This window comes from Taudactylus pleione, unplaced genomic scaffold (assembly GCF_031769625.1).
Source record: "Taudactylus pleione unplaced genomic scaffold, aTauple2 ptg000041l, whole genome shotgun sequence".
Lineage (NCBI taxonomy): Eukaryota > Metazoa > Chordata > Amphibia > Anura > Myobatrachidae > Taudactylus > Taudactylus pleione.
In genome coordinates this window covers 20,434,574-20,456,855 of record NW_028284443.1, presented here as the reverse complement: position 1 = coordinate 20,456,855, position 22,282 = coordinate 20,434,574, and the positions used below count along the sequence as shown (strand labels likewise).

General features: G+C 43.6%; 1 protein-coding gene across 2 annotated transcripts in view; it reads right to left on the bottom strand.

Moving 5' to 3' along the window:
• Window positions 1–22,282, bottom strand: part of TFEC (transcription factor EC) — an 85,080-nt gene that overhangs the window by 11,738 nt on the left and 51,060 nt on the right. Inside the window, exon 5 of one of the 2 annotated variants that reach the window (XM_088456287.1) lies at window positions 19,336–19,338. The exons of the other annotated variant lie outside the window; for it this stretch is intronic. Within the exon in view, the coding sequence (XP_088312413.1) occupies window positions 19,336–19,338 (3 nt within the window). The remainder of the gene's footprint in view (window positions 1–19,335; window positions 19,339–22,282) is intronic. 2 annotated transcript variants of the gene reach the window in all.

The following is a 22,282-nucleotide window of genomic DNA, read 5'->3' as shown; positions in this document are numbered from 1 at the left end:
CTAAACCTAATCCTCCACCCCCACAGCCTAAACCTAACCCTCCACCCCACAGCCTAAACCTAACCCTCGCCCCACAGCCTAAACCTAACCCTCGCCCCACAGCCTAAACCTAACACTCCACCCCACAGCCTAAACCTAACCCTCCCCCCACAGCCTAAACCTAACCATCCCCCCAAAGCCTAAACCTAACCCTCCCCCCACAGCCTAAACCTAAGCCTCCCCCTAGTGCCTAACCATAACAGTCCCCCAAACCCCAATACTTACTGTCGGGATGCCGGTGGTCAGGATGCCAGCACCAGGATTCTAACTGGTGTCTGGATTCCGGCCTGGATAGCTGCCAGGCTATTAACCAACCAGCCTTGTTCCAGCCACATCACATCCATTCTCTACTCCCTTCATTGGCTGCCTGTAAGATGGCGGATCATTATCAAGATTGGTTTACTGACTTTCAAAGCCCTACATGGTCAGGGCCCAAGGTACTTGAAGCAGCTTCTGATTCCTTACTGTCCCATTCGATTACTGTGATCCATTGACAAAGGACTATTAACAGTACCTAGAATCTCCTGGAATTCATTTGGGGGTCGAGTTTTCAGCTTTGTGGTTTTGACTCTATGGAACACTTTCTTGCACAGTTTGACAAGCCTTCTCTCTAGAATCCTTCAATAATATACCCAAGACATATCTGTTCACCCAAGCATTTCACTATGTCCCTTGTTAAGCTTGCTCTGTATTTTGTGTTATAAAGGCACATGTAAAGCACTTTGAGTCCTATTAAGAGAAAATGCTATATAAATAACATTATTATTATTATTATTATTATTATTATTATTATTATTATTATTATTATATGCAATGTGTTGTGGCATACTATGCATTGGGTACACTGTGGCATGGCATGCTATGTATTGGAGGCACTGTGCTGTGGCATACTATGTATTGGAGGCACTGTGGTGTGGCATACTATCTATTGGAGGAACTATAGTGTGGCATACTTTGTATTGGATGCACTGTGGTGTGACATGCTATGTATTGGCGGCACTGTGGGGTGGAATAAAATATATTGAATGTACTGTGGTCTGGCATACTATGTATTTGATGCACAGTGGTTTGGCATACTATGTTTTGGAGGCACTGTGATGTGGCATATTATGCATTAGATGCACTGTGGTGTGGCATACTATGTATTGAATGCACTGTGGTGTGGCATACTATGTATTGGACTAGCCAATTAGTGGCTGCCGGCAGTTCTCATGCGAGGTAGAGAAAGAGGCATTGCTTTCGAGTCGCAAAGCCGGTGCTGATTGGCTGGGAGTTGTGAGCCTGGAATTGACGTGTTGGAGAAAGTCGGTGAGGGAAGGGTACCCCCTACGGCAGCAGCCTCACATTTTGTGCCCTCCGCGCACCTTCCCTCATTATGTAATTGTGATGTCACACAGCCAGGTTGCCAATCAGCAGCCAAACTGGGCAGAACATAAACAGTGTCCGCACATGGCTAGGGCGCTGGGTCCATGTGAGAGCACAGACCACCAGTAGTGCATGAGAACAGCAGCCAGCGGCAGTCACCCTATCCCGCTTCCCCGAGTAACTGTGACGGCTCTGTGTTCTGGTAGTTTTCTTGTTATTTTAAGGTTAGCTAAACCAAAGCATTTATTATGGTTTTTGTTGATTTTTTTTTCATCAAATTTTATACAGTATTATTAAATTCTGTAATTTATTGCTGATTGAAATCCATTGCAAAATAATTACATGAATGTCTTAATAAGTCTTTGAGATATTCAAATTCAAAGAGCATTCCAGAGAAAGGGACTAAGCAAATTATATATATATATATATATATATATATATATATATAAATATATATATATACATATATATATATATGATGCTTTGTGTTCTGGCATACTATGTATTGGGGGAACTACAGTGTGGCATACTATGTATTGTAGGCACTATGGTATGGCACACTATGTATCGGAGGCATTGTGGTATTGCATATTATGTTTTGGAGGCACTACAGTGTGGCATACTATGCACTTGGGCCAGTGGCGTAACTAGGGTACTTGGAGCCCAGGGCAAATTTTAAAATGGAGCCCACCCACTATGTGCACGCACCTGCAGCGCGCAGCAGCAAAAAATGGGCGTGGTCATAAGGGGCATGGCCACTGAAAAATGGGGCATGTCAACATGACACACACCCCTTTCTTGTCACTGGGAACATTTCTTTCCATTTGCACCTTAATGCAGTGCTCCTTATACAGTCCCCCCTATGCAGTGTCCCTAGTAGTGGTCCCCCTTATGCAGGACCCCAGTAGTACCCCTTATACAGCATCCCCAGTAGTGCCCCCCCTTATGCAGCCCACAATTAATTCCTGTTATACAGGCCCCCAGTAGTGGTCCCCCATATGCAGTGCCCCTTACACAGTGCCCCCTGTAGTGGTCCCACTTATGCAGCCCCCATTAGTTCCACTTATACAGTGCCCCCAGTAGTGATCCCCCATATGCAGGCCCTCAGTAGTGATCCCCCATATGCAGTGCCCCTTAAACAGTGCCCCCAGGAGTGATCCCCCTTATTCAGGCCCCCAGTAATGCCCCCAGTAGTGATCCCCCTTATGAAGTTCCCCTTACACAGTTCCCCCTGTAGTAGTCCCCCTTATGCAGCCTGCCATTAGTTCCCCTTATACAGTGCCCCCAGTAGTGATCCCCCATATGCAGTCCTCCAGTAGTGATCCCCCATTTGCAGTGCCCTTTATACAGTGCCCCAGGTGTGATCCCCCCTTATGTAGGCTCCCAGTAGTGCCCCTTATACAGTGCCCTGAGTAGTTGTCCCCCTTATGCAGGCCCCCAGTAGTTATCCCCCCTATGCAGTGCCCCCTGTAGTGGTTCTCCCTTTTCAGTGCTCCCTGTAGTTGTCCCCACTGTGCAGTGCCCACTGTAGTAAGCCCCTTATATAGTGCCCCAGTAGGAGTCCCCCTTGATGCAGTGCCCCCAGTAGTAGTCCTCCCCCCAGTAGTGGTCCCCACCAATGGTGTGCCCCCAGTAGTAGTCCCCCCTATACAGTGCCCTTTATATAGTGCCCCCAGTAGGATGCCCCCTTGATGCAATACCCCCTGTAGTAGTCCCCAGTAGTGGTCCCCCATGATGCAGTGTCCCTAGTAGTGATCCCCCCCAATGCAGTGCCCCCAGTAGTATCCCCCCCAGTAGTATCCCCAGTAGTGGTCCCCCCCGAAGCAGTGCTGCCAGTAGTAGTCCCCTCCTTAGTAATAGTTCCCCTCCGAAGCAGTACCCCAGTGTAAGTGTCCCCCCCGAAAAATACACATTTAACTGAAACAATAAATAAAAGAAAAATACTTACCTGAATCCACGCTTTGGCTCCCGCCGCCGTCTGCATGTCAGTCCTCCTGGGCTGGCACACTCTGCATTATGGGAGAGACATCATGACGTCATGACATCTCTCCCATTACCCACTGCAGAAGCCGGAAGGGAACCAGCTCTTGCAGTGGGCGCTGCAGCAGTCAATGAGAGTCTATCTGACTCTCATTGGCTGCAGTTTAACACACACATCGCCAACAGCGCTGGCGGAGATGTGTGTGCAGCAGCAGCCAATGAGAGTCTGTCTGACTCTCATTGACTGCTGATTAACACACACATCACCGCCAGCGCTGGCGGCAATGTGTGTGTTATGCAAAGCATGAGCCCACCTGCCACCCTCCTCCTGGTGCTATTGGGCAAGCGCTCAGGGGGAGGGAAGGGGCTCAGCTGTGCAACACAGGACCAGTGCTGGGAAGCCTAGCACAAATCCTGTGTAAATGTGTAGTGATGACCGCACTCACTGCGGTTGGCACTACACTGGCTAACTAGGATGGGCCGGTACCGTGGCCGGCGGCGCCCCCCCACGCCGCTGGTCCCACGGCGCCCAGGGCACGTACCCCACTCGCCCTGCCCTAGTTACGCCACTGACTGGGGCCTCTGTGCTATACCATACTATGAATTGGTGTTATTCTATGAATTGAGTACCAGAGACGGGCATGAAGACTTAAGGGGCATTGAAGGGGCATGAGTCGAGTTCTAGAGAAGTTTTCAAATACAGTATTTTGGTTGTGGACAAAAGTCTGGCTCTTAAATACGCTGGTCATAGATTTTAAAAAAATGTGTCAAGCCCTATATTAGTGCATATTTCCTGTGGAAGAGCAACATTTAGATAACTATCATGAAGTAAGAAAAGCAGGATTTCTAAAGGGATTTTCCAAACGCTTAGATGGGGAAGACTATATAACTTGTACAACCACAAAACCTGTTCTGTAATCACCATCTCAGGTATGTGGTCATGTGGTAACATATTATTAGAATTAAAAAGTGCTCAATTCTTTGAATAATTTTTAATTAAGGTTTCTAAATGTTTTAAAATCAATTTAATCCAAACCTATCCAGTTGCTGTTATCAGAAGGGGATGATTTAAGTGCAAGAGATGTTCTGGGAAACTGGAAGCTCAACCGAACATGTGCGGGGGTACAGATGGTATGAGTGGACTCAAGTAGACAGACATACATAAAAAGAGGGAGAAAGGAAGGAGCAGACACCCTTCATACAGAGACACGCAAACATAAAGAGGAGGGAGAAAAAAACACATAAGTGGTGCAGAGGGAGAGACAAACAAAGAGAGAAAGAAATGGGCTGAATAACACAAAGGCAGAGAGATATACCCACACATAAAGTGGGTGCAGAGGCATACATGGAAGAAAGGGGGAAATATACACATAGGGGTATATTTACTAAAGTGCAGGTTTTTAGAAGTGGAGCTGTTACCCATAGCAACCAATCAGATTCTACTTAACATTTATTTAGCACCTTCTAGAAGATAATAGCTAGAATCTGATTGGTTGTTATGAGCAACATCTCCACTTCTAAAAACCCGCACTTTAGTAAATATACCCCTTACAAAACAAATCTACTTCAATTGAGAAGTGGCGACAGGGTCTATGCTCTGTAAACTAAGCAGCCATGTGCTGCCTACTCTATTGTAATAAGCAGCATGTGGCACATGGTGCAGAAAAAGAGAGTCCCATCTGAGCCCGTTAAAAGGTGTTGGGTGTGAACTGCATGGCCCATACAGTGACAGAAATAAATGAATCCCCCTCTTAGTGGGCTCCTAATATTGAGCACAGTGTAGCTATAGTACAGAGATACAACATGTGGGGGACATAGACTGTGTGCCTTGCTATAAGAATAGGTTATATTGCCTTCACTAAATTATGGTGGATTAGATAGCACCATTTTAAGATAAGACTATATAAGTTAGCCTTATACTATTCTTTTGTTATGGTGTTGATTAGTGTTAGTTTCTACAGTCCAACTTTGATTAGATGAGTCCTCCTTTTTCACTGTAACCAATTTTCATGCCTTCAGTCATCATCCCCATCTTTCTGGCTGTGTTTCAGGAAGGGTACAATCATACAATTTAGCATATGGTAGTATAGACCTGACTGGGATCTTTGCATTAATGACTGTCCATGCAAAATCTGAGACCTGGTTGCTAGTGCGTTAGCGATGCAAGAGTGTTAGGAAAATGCTGACCATTCAAGGTCTAAAAACAATACTGCCATACCAGTTTCTTTCTATAGTGTTGTACTTGGGAAAGGCTGTGTTTATTCCCCATTACTGAAATACTGAGTCATGCAATTTTTCAAAGATTATGGGGTATATTTACTAAAGCTTCTAAAATAGACAAGTGGTGATATTGCCCATAGCAACCAATAAGATCATAACTATCATTTTCCTATTGCATTGTAGAAAATGATACACAGAATCTGATTGGTTGCTATGGGCAACATCACCACTTGTCTGTTTTAGAAGCTTTAGTAAATATGCCTCTAAAGCTGCGTATCCACTTGCCGATTAAACAGAGCGATTGAGCGTTTAAATCATCGTAATCGTTCAATCGCTCATTAATCATGCATAAAGCGGGCAGTTTAATGTCGGAAACAACCAGCGATGCGCACTCCCACTGGTCGTTTCCGATATCAATCATCGCCTGAACATGCCGGTCAATCTGCCTATAATGACAAATTTGGCATGTTCGGGGATGAGGGAGGGTGCCTGCACAGAATGACATATCGCTCAGTGTGGGCACCTACAGGATGAGGAACGACTGAACGATTACGATGTCGTAATTGTTCAAACATTCCTCATTCGGCAAGTGGATACGCGGCTTAAGAGTTAAACACATACATTTTGGAATATATTTAAATATAAAATTCTAATGCATTAATGAAACATAACAACTACTTTACTCACTTCCTCCTACTATATCATTACTGTGTTGATTACAAAGTCCAGGGAGAACTATTTATTGATACATATTGGTGTTTCGTTTAGAGAAGGGGACAGTTGCCCAAAATAAAGCCAGTGTTATTTTTCTGCATGAACAAGCAGGAACTCTCATTGACTATGACGTAATGTCCTGGGCCAAAATTTATTTTTCATAAGATAAGTTTTATATTGAGTGCCTTCTTTTCTAATTAATATATATGTGTGTATATATATATATATATATATATATATATATGCATATAATAGTCCCGGCACTCCATAAGCCCCAAGCTGGGCAAATACCTTGCTCCAGGTGCCCTCTGTGTGTTCCTGAAGACGGGGTCTCTGTATCCCAAAACATCAAATTAAAACACGTTGTTTCACCCCATCGTGAAGTCTCCTGAGTGCTGCTTTATCTGCTGTGGATTGTGTATATATATATATATATATATATATATACACAGTATATACATAATATATATGTAAATATAATCTATATAGAATTGTTTTTCTATAGCTCCATGCACAGTTCCTGAACATTATTTTTCCAGAAAAATAGCCCTGAATAAAGCAATGTCTTAAAAAATAAATTTCCAATCGAAAGACCTAGTGGCTAGAAATAAGATCACTATTTTTTTATATATTTTCCCCAAAAATACCCCTTCCCAATGATTTAGCATCACAGAGACACCAGCAGCAAATGCTATATGTATGGTAATGGCGAGTGCCAGTCCCCCTCCTGCACATACCCTAAACCATTAAGATTTGCTAGGAACATTGGGACTGATTCAGAGGTGGATTTACAATTGAGCGATTATCGGAGGTTTGATCGTGGGTATGAGTTGCACTACGCATGCATCGGCGGTCACAGCGAGGATTTGGGAGCAGTGTGATTGACAGACAGGCAGCATTTGTGGGAGGTAAAGGAAGACTGGCAGCTCAAATGCAGGCATGTTGAGACCATTTCAGGGGCATGTCACAGACTGCGATTGTGATCCCGTCTGCAGTAAAATTATTTCCGCCGTCTCTTTTCACACAGTGAATCTACACGACCATAGGGTTTCTCAGATGGTTAATGATATGCGTCTCTGTATGCAAGTGGCAGTCAATGGGCGTCTCAATAAACAGCTAGGCAGCTGCGACATTTGCAGGATCGCAGCCGAGAAGCCATTTGCATCCACCTCTGATTCAGGGCTATTGGCACATAGATCTTAGCCATAGAACAACTTTAATATTGTTACTCAGATGTCCGATGCCGGTGTGATGTTCTCGCAGTGGATCCGATGCTGCATCTTTGGACGCAACAGAGGATCTCAGGAAGGCAGCAGTGGGCGTCTTTTAACACAAGATGCTTCCTGCTACTTTTACATATTTTGGCACAGCTGCTGCGCAAAAAAAAGACGCAGCGGCTGTCGCTGAACATCTATGAATCAGGCTCAGCATTGTACAGTATCTCTCCAGCTTTGCAGCCCCTTCTGACTGTCACTACTCTCAACACTCCTTACTTGTCTAAAGTCAGGAGCTGTGATGTGGGAAGGAGAAAAGAATAAAAATCCTCTACTTTATAAAAACTAAACATATGCCGAGCTAGTAGCATGTTCTCCGTATAATTGTTGCCATTATTTTTTGTCCATGTTTGAAAGAGTATGTTATTATATTTAGAACACATTTTATAACTGAACTAATTAAGCAATATTTTGGGGAAACCTCTAAACAAGATGCTAATATCTTGCAGATGAATCACATGTTTAATTATTAATCTGGTAATACATTCATTTGATTCATTATTTAGGAGCACATAAAGAAGACAAATACTACATAATCCATGTAAAGCAATGAAAGCTGGGCTATTAGATTATACTACACAAAGTAAACACATCGTTGTGCATTCTTTGAATAAGCATTGTTTGCCACCCCTTATTTGCTTTAAGCTAAGGTTCCTGAAATGACGTGTACATAACTGCATATTGCCATAAGGACAAATGAAGGACTTTTTAATCTGGGGAAATAAAAATTGCCCAATAAAAACACATTCAGGAGACAAAATTATTGACAACGCTGCACAATGTGAATGTGCAGCACTAAAGACCTTTTTTCCCTTTGGTGATGTCATGAATCTTGTATGCTCATTTTCAGCAACTTTACACAGGGCCCGGCTTAGCATGCATTTTTATATTAACAGCTTAATTCTTGCTAAATCAAACCAGTATGGTATAGGGACAGACAAGTTATCATCTAAGTGTACAAATATGTCAAAAGTCTGAAAATATTTTGCTGAGCACAGGTGGCAGCATTAGAGTACACATTTTATGATCATTTCAAAACCTAACCATGATGTCACATAAGCGAAACATGACTTTTTCTGTAGGTACATTGGATGGCCAGATAAGCCTAGGCCTTCTTCTTAATGCTGGGTACACACTAGGGCGGTGGATCGGTCAGTAGACCGATCCATCGTCAGATCGGTTGAATTGTAAGCTACAGTATACACACACTTACCAATTGGCCACTTGATGTGTCTGGGCTGACATCCCAACTGGGCAGGCATTTAAATTTGCCCGCCTAGTTGTGATGTCAGCTTTGGAGGTCCCTGCAGCCAGTGTATGAGCGGTGAGCAGGTCGTCCGTACACACATGCAGATGCACCAATATATCTTTCAGGGGATGGGTACGGGATGCCAGCACTCGGGATCCCAGAAGTAAAAATCCTGATTCCATCATCCCATCTACCCTAACCTTCTCTTCCCAGTGCCTGAACCTAACCTCCCCCATAGTGCCTAAACCTAACCTCCTCCTCCCCGCACTCTAACCCAAACCCTCCCCCATAGTGCCTAACCCTAACATTCTCCCTAGTCCCTAACCCTAACCCTCCCCCCAACCCTGCTACTTACCTTCAGGATGCCGGCAGTCAGGATGCTGGCACCGTAATTCCAACATGGGCCGTGATTCTGGCATCAGTAATCTAAGCACCAGCATCCCATATGTCGGTATGCTGAAAGTATCCCATCTTTCAGATATATCGGTATTGACTGTGCTGCAGAGCCGACCTGATATGTCTGTGAATGACGTAATTCACAGACATATCGGGTGTACATAGCCGCCAATGCAGTTGTGATGATATATTGTTCAATGATCGAACAAGAAATATATCAACAGGTGTTTACCCAGCATAAAGTGCTAATGCAGTCTATGAAGTCAAGGTTCTCCATAGTCACTCACTCTGCACACTATTATTATGTATGAATAAAGTGTAGTTAACTATATGATTTTAAAGTTGTATATTTTAGAAAGGATGTGTCTAAGTGTATATTTGCAGCAACTTTGTTTTTTTTATTATTTTTTATTATTTTTATTATTATAATCATTATTATTATATTGTATTTCTTAGGCACCACAAGGTGCACCCAGAGCCATACAATAGGTGTACATAAGAACAAGGCATACATACAATGTACAGCAGTGAGTACAACGCCTAAACACAAAATTATGGTAGAACCATAATCAGAGAGTGACATATACAAGAGAAGGGTAGAGCAACTCTCTGTAGAGGTTGGGTATGGGATCCTGGCGGCCGGGATGCCAGCTGTCAGAATACTGAGAGCGGCATCTCGACAGTCAAAATCTCAACATAATTAGATAAGTGTCCTAACCCACCCCTAACCCTAGCCCAACTTTCCCGCAGCCTAACCCTCCCCTCGCGCAGGCTATCCCTAACCCTCCCCCATAGCCTAACACTAACTGTCCCCCCACAGCCTAAACCTAACTCTCCCCCTAACTCTAATACTTACACTTATTGTGACTACATCTCGTCTGTAGCTATAGTAATCCGTCAATAATTAGTGACAGCAGTGGTATCACAAGGGGGGTGTGGGAAGCACCGAGGTGTCATCCGCTGAGGGGTGACACCAAGGTGCAGGCTCCCCCTCAGTGACAGGAGCCGGATGCTGCACTGTAGCATTAAGTGCAGCACTCAGCTCCTGTGACAGTGAGGGAGCCGGCACTGCCCTCACCTCCGACACCCCCCACCACCCCAGTGATAACCACAGGCCGGGGTTCGGGCTGTGAGGCCATGCCCCCTTCCAAGAGGTCACATCCCCATTTTGGCAGCACGCATTGCATTCCTCACCGCACAGGGTGTCACCACAGGGAGGGACACCACTGAGTGACAGGTTAAGAAACAACAGCTTTCAATGATCATCATAAGGGTGAGCAGAGTTGGTGAAGGGGAGAAGGAGAAGGAGATGAGAGACAAGGAGCACTTGTTGTAGAAATAGTTCAAGGAAAGGATAAGAGGGAAAAGTCTTTAATTATCAACTACATATCTTTATTTAGACATCCTACTCAAAATACATGCAAACACATGCAAATTGATCGACCTTACTGACCACGAAAGCTATTTGTAATAAGTTTGTGCATTTTTGTGCGTTTTGTTATTTGGTTTGGCAAACCAATGGATAATACAGTCCAGATTAAGGTACAGATGGACCTAGGTTTGAAAATTATCAAGGTTCTATTGTTGGACACAGATGAGTTGTGACTAGTGCTTTGTTAGTGTGTATACCCTTACTTGATCAGCCCCAATGTCTTCTTAAATATGTAAAAAGTAGAAAAATTGCATGATTTTGTGAGGAAAGTAGAAATAAATTTTTAATACTCATGATTCATGCCCAACTGTATTTTAGCAAGCTGGCTGGTCATCATAATGCTGTCATGGTGATGGACCTATTTTTATGTGGAGGCCTGAGGCTATAGTCCCATCTGCTCCATTGCTAATTTGGCCCTGGATACATGTTCCATTTGTGTGGATCTTGGATCACGATGCTGGCATTGCAGGTAGCAATTTGAAGTTTTCAAAACATGTTGCTTGATGGTTTGCATTTTACTAAATTGGGCAATTTTCATTGGTTTTCAAAATGGAAAAGAACAAATAAACAACATGAAACAGGCATAGAGAACAGACATGTTACAATCGCATAGAAAAAAAATATCTCAACGGGGTTAACAGCTCTGTATACACAGTGTTAAGGTCCATCTGACAAACAAAAGCATAGAGTAATCAGAAGCTGAATACATAAACAGCTTAAATATGCAGTGTCAACAGCATATGAAATGAAAGACAAAGCGAAGGAAGGAGACCCAGTAGCACAGCAGCCCTCAGAGTAGAAAATCAACAGCCTATTATGCAGTCTCAGTAATAACAGAGCAGTACCCTAAACCATCACCATCACTATGATGGTGATGAGAGCGGAGAGGAAGTGGGGCCCAAGTCAAAGCATTAGCACACTTAGATTGCAGCCATTTATGCCAGATACCCAGATATGGTCAAATTTGGATGCTTGCATTTCAATTAATATAGATGTATTTTTGATAGGTGATGATAACATTGACCAGGGAGTCCCAAGCACTAAAGTCAGGACCCAAAGGTGGTCATCCAGGAACAAGCCACACAAACATTAGCTAGCATGCAGAGGACCCACATCAGACTTCAAGCATAGTCTGAGATGTCATAAATCTATTGAGTGGTAAACAGTCATAAGGAAGAAGTAGAGGCAGTAGAGAATTCTAAGGGATCTGAGAGAAGGAAGAAACATATAAGTGAGGAGTTTTTTATAGGGGAAGTTTGTCTGAAAATTGGGCAGCTAAGGCATGCCAGTCCGGCAGATATCTATAAAAGTGAGTGGAAGGGAGTTGATAAAAGTGAGTGGAAGCGAGTTGATAAAAGTGAGTAGAAGGGAGTTGATGTTCACTGCAAGGTTGATTAAAGGATTTTAGTATATGATTGCCTCATTGTAGACACCCCCAGTCACCCCACACCACCCTAGTCTGAAAGGAGATTTTAGACAATTGTTTAGCTTTCTAAACCCTGAAAGTTTAGCAGCTTGGTGACTGTAGCCCTCATTTGAATTTCTTGTGTAACCATAGAGGGTCCCATATGAAACTCTTTATCACTAAGTAGGACATGCAGGGGTGTGTTTGCAGAGGTTGCCTGAGCAACTAATAAAGTGTGTAAAGCATCAAAAAAGTATCCTGTAACCAAAGCCACAAATGTGCCAATTGTGCCACAAATGCCAAGCCTCCATTTTCCTGCATCTAGTAAGAACATTGAGCTGAATATGGGCTTGATGGTCCATATGCACCAGAGGAGAAACAAGACTATCAGCTTTCAGAAACAATGATAATGGGAGGAAAATAGGGGATTGTTGAAAAACATAAAGGAATTTGGGCTGGACCAACATTTTGACCAAGTTAACTTGACAGGTAAGGTTATGGGGAGCCTACACTAAGAACGCATTTTATCCCTAAGATAAGTACATTGTGGTTGTACATTCACAGCTATAAGGTCCTGTGGGGAATTGGTTATTCAATTATTTGAAGCAGCTATCCCAATGAAGTGAAAGAGGTAATAATGGAATTATAGAACAGGAACCCCAAAGAGGAATAATGTAAGATTTATCCCAATTTATGGTGAGACTAGAATATGTGCCAAACTCATTGATCAACTGAAGGACAGTAGGTAAAGACACTGTATAATCTGATGAAAATAGTAGAAGATCATCAGTATATGTCTGTCCTACAACCTAGCTAAAGCCCCACAATATCTGGATGAGTGCATCGTAAATGCTACAGATACAGCTAATGCAAAGGGTCCTGAGGACAAAGGACACCCCGTCTCATAAATTTAGACAGGGGAAACGAGAAGGAAACAAACCCATTAATGGAGACCCAGGAACATGTCGCAGAATTCAGTAAATTGAACCCATTTAAAAAATACAGGGCCCATTCCAGAACACGGCATGACCTCCCACTCCATTTAATCGTACTCTTTTTGGCATCCACGGATTAACCGAGGAGCACTCCTTCCCTTGGGAGATCCGCAAGTGGGTAAAAAGTAGACAAATGCACAGAGGGCCTGATTCAGACCCGCTGGCGAGCGCTATGCGCTCGCCAGCAGGTCAATAGTGGCCCAGTGCACATGCGCATGATGGAGCCGGCTCCATCGTGCGCATGCACGAGACCCGGATAGCGACGGGCAAACCGTCACTCCGGGTCTCGTACCAAAGGGGGCGTGCTGTCGATGTTGAGTGACAGCACGCCCCCTTTGGTGGGCGGGCCCGGGGGAGTGGCTGCCCAAACGGAGGCATTCCCATGTGAATGCCTCCGTTTGGGGGCGGCCCCACTGACATCATCAGTGATGTCAGTGGGAGAGATTTCGGCTCTGTCAGAGCCGAAATCTCTCCGGGGCTTGCGGCAACGAGACCCTACCACAAGGGTCTCATCGCAAGCCCGATGGTCATGATGGTCTTGACCATCATGACCATCTTCCTGGCCGCTCGCTATAGCTGTGGGTGGTCACCCACAGCTATGCAAGTGGCCAGGAGGCCGCTCTAAAAATCCAGAAGGACGGCCCTGATTCAGAGCGAGCGCTCTGTCAGAGCGTCCGGCTCTCAATCAAGGCCAGAATCCCATGTTTTGGTTTTGGATCTAAATCATTAATGTGTTTTAATTTTGGTTTGTCAATCTGGATTTCTTTAAAAATTGATTTAAGAAAACTGATAAAATCATGTAACGTGGACCTGTTTTTTGTTGCTACAGTATTATTAACATTAATTTCCAGTCAATTTTGACCACCTCAGAGCTCACAATACTGTTTTCACAAACATTAGTCAGAGGCTGCAGTGAGCTGCTAGCTAAACTAAGTGACTGAGCAGCGGCACAAACACATTGCAGTTTAAAAGAATATAGCACATCTATGAAAATGAATTATAAGTAAGTGCAGCTCACTTCAAGTTCATATTTAACAAACATAGGGCCTGATTCACATATTGCGTACGCATGCAGGTTAACTGCGATAGCATGCTAATCAATGAAAAATCAGCACTACATAAGGACGCTCATTTTACATTGCAGACATCTGTAATATTTAGCAGAATAGCGAAAACATTGGTACAAACGAGTACCATCGCAGCCTCATGCACACTTGCACAAGCCTTGACCTTACTCAGAAATTGCTAACAACAATGCACTCTATGAGACCTCACACTACGTAGGCTATCGCAGTGGATAATTTATGCACGCCCCTGCAACGCTGTGCATACGCACTGACATGCCTGTGTTTCCCCTTCCACCCCCCCATCATCAACCACAAACGGTGCTTCCAGTCAATCAATCTGCGAGAGGTCTGCATAACCTCTGCAATCACAGTCCCAATCGCAATAGCTAGTTCGCGAACTTCGATGCATACACATGCGCAGAATGCAACAATTGGCCAATTGCGTGCTTATTTACAGTTGCATATGGTAACAAATCAGGCCCATAGTGCCTTACTCAGCGTTTGGAATTAACTAAGACATAGCAAGTAACTGTGGGCCTGATTCAGAGCCAGACGCTATTTGCGCTCGCTCGTTCAGAAAAAGGGGCCGGCTATTTAAATTGAGCGCTCGCTCTTTGCGGTCTGTTGATGCCTCTATGTCTGAGTGAGCGAAGGAAATATGCACTCGCTATTTTGTAAAGACGCCCCCTGGCCGCTCGCATCATACGTCATCTCTGCTATTTATTAGATTAATCGAGTACACCGAAAGGCGTCTGAACTGCTCGCAGTGCTTGTGGTTGGATTTTCCTACCGCAATCATGCGAACAGTTCAGGCTAAGAAACAACCAAGTGACGTGGTCGATGACGCTGCTTTGTTAATTATGCACACCCTTAAAACGCCCGTTTTGACCGTTTGGCATGCCTGCATTCGGATCTCCACTCCCCATTTTCAAGCACCTTCCCCTGTTACCACCCACAAACGCCTCATCCTGTCACTCAAATTAGCAGGCACTCGCAATTTTGCGAACACACGTTTTCCAACCACATTGACTGGTTGGCGCGTGCGCATTATGACCCATATGCATGCGCAGATGTGCGAACATCGCTCGGAGCGAACGAGCGGCCGCTTACGAGCGGCTCTGAATCAGACCCTGTGTTCCTGGATATACCATGTTGCAATGCAAGGGGTACAAATACATGTAAATACTGGCTGCTTTTGCACGTAGCCCACAAATGCTGGACACCTTACTTATTACACAGCAATTTAGATGTCAGTTTGGACACACCCCTCCCAAATCTAACTCTCTGCACATTTTATATCTGCCCCACCTGCAGTGCAGCATGGTTTTACCAAGATGCACAGTTGCTTGCTCTTTTTACACTATTCCCAGCTCTGAATCAGAACTATAGTACTCAAGTACCTGTTTGCACTGGATTGCAGGTGCTAGCTGGTGTCTTGCAAACAAGCATACATAGTAACAAAGATGCCTGAGGTCTTTTACATGCTTCCCTTTCACTCCATCTACCTACAACTCTACCTAATAGCAAGTATGTACCATTACAGTATGAACTACAGTTCACATCCTCTCCATGCACTCCCCTGTGTGAAATGACACCTAAAACCACAAGTGACGGACTTACATACAATTCAAAACACATGAAATCTATTTTTTTAGATCCAATTTCCAAACTTAACTAGTTTTAGAGAACCATCATTCGCCGGGCTCTAGCTGTTGTGGCTGACGTTGTCATTTTTCCCCCTTTCCATGTCCATCCCCTTTTCCCCATCTCTTTGTGTCTCTATCTTCTTGACCAATTTGAGCTAAAAAACTTGAACATCTATTTTGAATTGGTTGGTGTTCTGTCATCTTATAAACTCAAATATTACCTTATCGGTGAGAAGCCTTTATTACCTAGAGTTGAAGTCCTGATAAATTTGTTTAACTTTTAGGTAAAGATGACTGCTATAGGTAAAGAGCTCCATTAGTGGTTCTAAAGGTCTTGTCACTTACTCACAAGAATTATTCATAAGAAAGAGTGCTTTTAGTCAAAAACTAAACTAACTCAAGGACCTAACATACTAATTGGGAATTAACTAGCAGTGGCTTTGAAATCCCTGGAGGTTTGCTGTGGTTTTCACTGAGATACCACTCTTTAGAATACAATTGAACATTGAAAGAACATTTTATTATTTTACCATTTGCCAGTATTTCTACAATTAAAAAGTGCTCTAGTTTCACCAGCTGACTGGTAAAGCCTAGTGCTGGTTAGTGAAAAACTGTGGGAAACCCAATCTCTTTGTCAATCTTTTTTTTTTTTCATTGCCAGCCTAGGTTTAAATGACTAGAGTTGGTTATCAATTGGGGGGGGTACACCACAATTTTGTTTTTAATTTTTGGTACAATTTTAAATATATACAAGGCAGCACCCATCTTTGTAATCTGTGCAGTGCTTTTAAACTATGACAGGTTTGTGACAGGTTTGTGGCTGATTAGAAATGGGATAGGGGTTTTGAAACCAGGGGATCGATGGAAGGGTTTTTTAGAAGGTTAAACCAGTCTTTAGTAAACGCTTTATTTTGGGCTTAAATCCCACCATCGATCAACGGTGGGTTCCATTGGTTTCAAAAGCCACTTAATAAATTTTTCACAAAAGAGGAAGAGTGATATGACTAATTCAGTGTTTCCCAAACCCCGTCCTCATGTCCTACTCACAGTCCGGACATTAGGGATATCTCTGCTTAAGCAAGGGTGGGTAAATTAAACGGACTGAGATAATAATTAAGCCACCTGTGTTCATGCATGGATAGCCTTAAGCTGGGTACACACTATGTGATCCATTGCATAATGTATAATTCTGACACATATTGGAACAATATATTGTGCGGATCGCGTAGTGTGTATGCTGGATCGCGTGTGCCCACTGGTCATTAATCGTATAGTACCATCTGCTGTGCAGCACAGCAGATAGGACAATGCGATGAATTATGCTATGCTGCTTAACACATCATGGAACCATATCACGTCATCGGTCAGCATCCACTGTATAATGCAGTGTGTATGGACGGTGCAATATATCGCATCGTGACGTCACTGGACACACATCGTGTAGTGTGTTCCCAGCTTTAGTCACCTGGATTGTGAGTGGCTATGTGTACTGGGTTTAGGAAATACTGGACTAAACAATACATGTAATAAAGTCAATGTACTTATATTTGGGTGTAAAATTTCAGTCAAATTTAATTTTGCACAAAACTTTAAAATATATATATTTTCTAAAATGTCTCACTCCTACATATTGGTATCTGATTACGATTGAATATGACATAATGATAAGTCAAACGGAATAAGAACTGAAACGCTATTTCAGTAGTTATAGGATGCACATAAAAATGTGATAAAATAATTTAGCTTTATACTATTCATTTCTTAAAAGTGGGCACAAAATATAGAACCTCCCCCCCAAATTGGATAACATTTTCATTCCTTTTATGTGTGAAAATAATTGTACATAAAAACATTGTTTTTCCATGCAGCTAATCATAATGTCAAATTTCAGTCATATTTAATTTTGCACAAAACATTAAAATATACAGATCTGCCCAGCTATTTTGTTGCTCATGGCGTGGCGTGAGTTGCGCCATGGACTTGTGGCGTGGTGTGCAGGCCTCTGAGTCGCGCCATGGACTTGTGGAATACCGTGGTATTCTTCAACGAAGGATATGCTACGGCATGTAATACAGTGCTTAACTGCTGGGTGGCGAGTGCTCCACTGTACTGAATGTCTATCATATTTACAGCATTTGCATGAACGCACAACCCATACTGTATTTTTAATGTCGCATAATATACATATACAGTATATAGTACTGTACCGTACTGTACGCAACATCTTATAACAGGATGCAAATCACTGCACATACTGTATTGTACATACTGTACGGTGCAGAAACTGAATAGTAGAGAAGTTGCCGGAGTTGTTGTCACGGTATAACCGATACTGTAGAATAATTAGATGCACGCACAGCTTTCACTGATATGGGATGCATTACAGTATGACAAATTTTTTTAATTAAAAAAACAGCAGCGGGAGGAGTGCACAAGGATGAGGCCACTCTCTGTGGTTCACTGTAGCTGTCGTTTGGGCTAGTGGTTAGGTGATCACTTTGGTAGAATTATGGTCCGGGGTCCGATCCCTGGAAAAGAATATACCGTACTGTATATATTTTTTTTTGTCACTGTCTGCTCTGGACACTATAGTGCCCAGAGAGGGCTCTGTACTGTACTGTATTTCACTGAATAGTGATTTCATACTGTGGCTATGGTGGCTGACAGGGCTCTGCATCTGCAAACTGACGGTGCCGTACAATTTAGCACCACAGAATAGTGATTTCATACAGTAACTGCAGAAACTGTTAGTGAATCTACTGCCTCTGCATCACAAACTGTGTGCCCAGAAACCGCAAAACGCAAACATGTGACAACGTATATGCGGTCTCAGCCTTGTGCACTATGGCTACGTCCCTTGGAGTGTGTCTGAGAGTGGTTTCCGTCTGTGAGAGAGCGCTCTGTGTTCAAAGCTGACTGTGCGTTTGATGCGCAAAATAGCGTTGCATCCCAAACTGATGACATTGGTGATGCTGCTCCAACCTTGCACACTAAGTACGGTAGTAGTGGGATCTGTATGAGAGAGAGCTCTCTGTATTACATGGTTGGTGCTATGGTGGCTGTCAATGGAGGGGGGTACAATGGGATCTGTGGTGCCAAGCCATACGCCATGTAGCGCTATGCTATCACTGAGCATGCGCAGTTGGCTGTATTACTGCAGTCGGTACAGTATTGTATTCTGTTGCATTTCCATCTCTGGCGGGCGCATGCCCAGTAGGAGGGTTGCGATGGGATTTCTGGCGCATGCCCAGTGGGCCGAGAGTCATACACAGTGCATCAGGTCCCTTCCCCCAAAGCAAGCCAAGAGCCTCACATTACCATAATAAAGGAAGCTTTGTTAATCCATTTACTGTAAGCAGTCAGCTCTGCCCTAGTGTCCTGAAAAATGCTACGAATTGTCACTATTGCCAAAGACACCATCCCCCGTCTGCTAGGACAACTAGTGTGCCGCTATGAATGCGCCTTGTACTGAATATTCAAAACTGACGGTGCCGTACAATTTAGCACCACAGAATAGTGATTTCATAACTGCAGGAACTGTTAGTGAAACTACTGTCTAGAATGTGAGATAGGCCTCTGCATCACAAACTGTGCGCCCAGAAACCGCAAAACGCAAACATGCGACAACGCATATGCGGTCTCAGCCTTGTGCACTATGGCTACGTCCCTTGGACTGTGTCTGAGAGTGGTTTCCGTCTGTGAGAGAGTGCTCTGTGTTCAAAGCTGACTGTGCGTTCGATGCGTAAAATAGCTTTGCATTCCAAACTGATGACATTGGTGATGCTGCTCCAACCTTGCACACTAAGTACGGTAGTAGTGGGATCTGTATGAGAGAGAGCTCTCTGTATTACACAGTTGGCGCTATGGTGGCTGTCAGCCATCTGTGATGGATTAGAAATGGAGGGGGGTACAATGGGATCTGTGGCACCAAGCCATACGCCATGTAGCGCTATGCTATCACTGAGCATGCGCAGTTGGCTATATTACTGCAGTCGGTACAGTATTGTATTCTGTTGCATTTCCATCTCTGGCGGGCGCATACCCAGTAGAAGGGTTGCGATGGGATGTCTGGCGCATGCCCAGTGGGCCGAGAGTAATACACAGTGCATCAGGTCCCTATCTCTCCCCCCCTCTCTCCCCCCCTCTCTCTCTCTCTTTTTCTCTATCTTTTTCTCTCTCTCTTTCTCTCTCTCTTTCTCTCCCTCCCTCTCTTTCTTTCTTTCCCTCCCTCTCTTTCTCTCATTATCTCTCCATTTCTCTCTTTCTCTATCCCTCTCTCCCCCTCTATCTTTCTCTTTCTCTCTCTCCCTCTCCTTTCTCTCTCTCTCTCTCTCTCTCTCTGTCTCTCTCTCTGTCTCTTTCTCTCTTTTTTTTCCTCTCTCTCTTTTTCTCTCTCCCTTTCTTTATCTTTCTCTCTTTCTCTATCCCTCTCTCCACCTCTATCTTTCTCTCTCTCTCTCCCTCTCCTTTGTTTCTCTCTCTTTCTCTCTCTCTCTTTTTCTCTCTCTTTCTCTCTCTCCTTCTCTCCCTCCCTCTCTCTCCCCCCCTCTCTCTCTCTTTTACTCTATCTTTTTTTCTCTCGCTTTCTCTCTCTCTTTCTCTCCCTCCCTCTCTTTCTTTCTCTCCCTCTCTTTCTTTCTCTCCCTTTCTCTCTTTCTCTCTCCCTTTCTCTATACCTCTCTCCCCCTCTATATTTCTCTCTCTCCCTTTCCTTTGTTTCTCTCTCTCTCTATTTTTTTCTCTCTTTCTCTCTCTCTTTCTCCCTCTCTCTTTCTTTCTCTCCCTCCCTCTATTTCTTTCTCTCCCTCCCTCTCCCTCTCTCTCTGTCTCTCCCTCTCTCTCTCCCTCTCTTTCTATATCTCTTTCTCTCTCCCTCTGTCTTTCTCTCTCGCCCTCTCCCCCTATCTCTCTCTCTTTCTCTCTCTCCCTGTCTCTCTCTTTTTTCTCTTTCTCTCTCTCTTTCTCTCTCTTTACATGTTTTTTTCCCACAGTGCCAGAGACAGTACCCCCAGCCGCCCCCAGCGAGAGTCTGCATAAGTACAGTACTGTACACTACAGTACATTGTTCTCTCTCTCTCTTTTTCTCTCTCTCTCTATTTTTCTCTCTCTGTCTCTTGTAATGGTAAATAATCAAACCAATACATTACGCTGCCTGTACAACCCTTTTGCGGGTTCGAAGCTTGAAAGGTTACACTTTTTATTTTTTATTAACAAGGTTAGACTTTTTGGTCAAAGTACTGTGGCATAGAAATACCAGAATTTCTGGATAATGTACTGTATTAGTGAAGATTTAAAACAAAATAAAATTACCGTATAAAGTATGTACTTTAAAGGTCTCAAACCAGCGGGACAAGAAAATGGTAGATGCAGTAGGGCTAGGCATTAGCCCCCTAGACTACTGCATCTACTGTACTGTAGTTCCTAGAGTCAGGGAATCACTACAATGTCTACCATATTGTACTTACAACTACAGTTATAAGTACCGTATAATACAGACAACTGGGCATGCGCAGTGCTATGAGACTCAATACGCCACAGTGTAGCGCGCAACAATGCGGTATACTGTATGGCGTACCGTATGGAGCAACAAACTACAGTACTGTAGCTGGGCACATATACAGTACAATAGATTGAGTTTTGTAAGGGTTGGATAACAAGACTGAACTACAGTACTATAGTGAACATTAAAAAAATACATTAAATTATAAAGGTCTCGAACATAAGGAGAGAAGTGTAAGCAAGACGGATCACCTAAGCCCTTGCTCACAAGTCTCTCCTAGTCCTCTACAGTACTTTATGTGACATCTACAGTACCATACGATGAAGTACAGTACTCAGGCGTCTGTAGCGTATAGGTAAGAAATCGAACTTCTACATTGCAGACGTCTGTACAACCCAGGTTCGAAACCAGGAAGCTTAATAATGAAGCTTTTCATTATTATTAGACAGTCAAGGTTACACTTTTTATTTTTAATATTATTATTACACAGTCAGTGTAATAATAACACACTTTCACTGTGTGTGAATCATGACCTGGTACTGTACAGTATGATATTCCATACTGTACGCCATGGCGTACAGTACATAGCCATAGCGCTACAAGGGTATGGCTATGGCGCAGCACCACTGGCAATGCATTGCAACCCCGCCACTGGGCACAAGCCAGAGATCCTATTTGTACCGTAACCCATCAGAACTGGCTATAAGTTACCACAACGCAAACTGTGCTGAAATTGACGCAATTTTGCAGTTTAAACGCCGAGTCAGTTTGTACTATAGAGACCCCTCTCTTATACACAGTCAACTATCAGTTACTAAACATATTAAATTACTAATGTTACCAAGTCTAAGACAGCATTTTCATTGACGCAAGTTTGCGCTCTGCATCTGCCCTTCAAACTGCTGTTAGTCCACTACTGTAGCACCTTATGTACTGTAGTAATGAATTTACTATTGTGTATACTGTGCGGTACTGCAAGTCTTGGACAGTGCAGAATGGC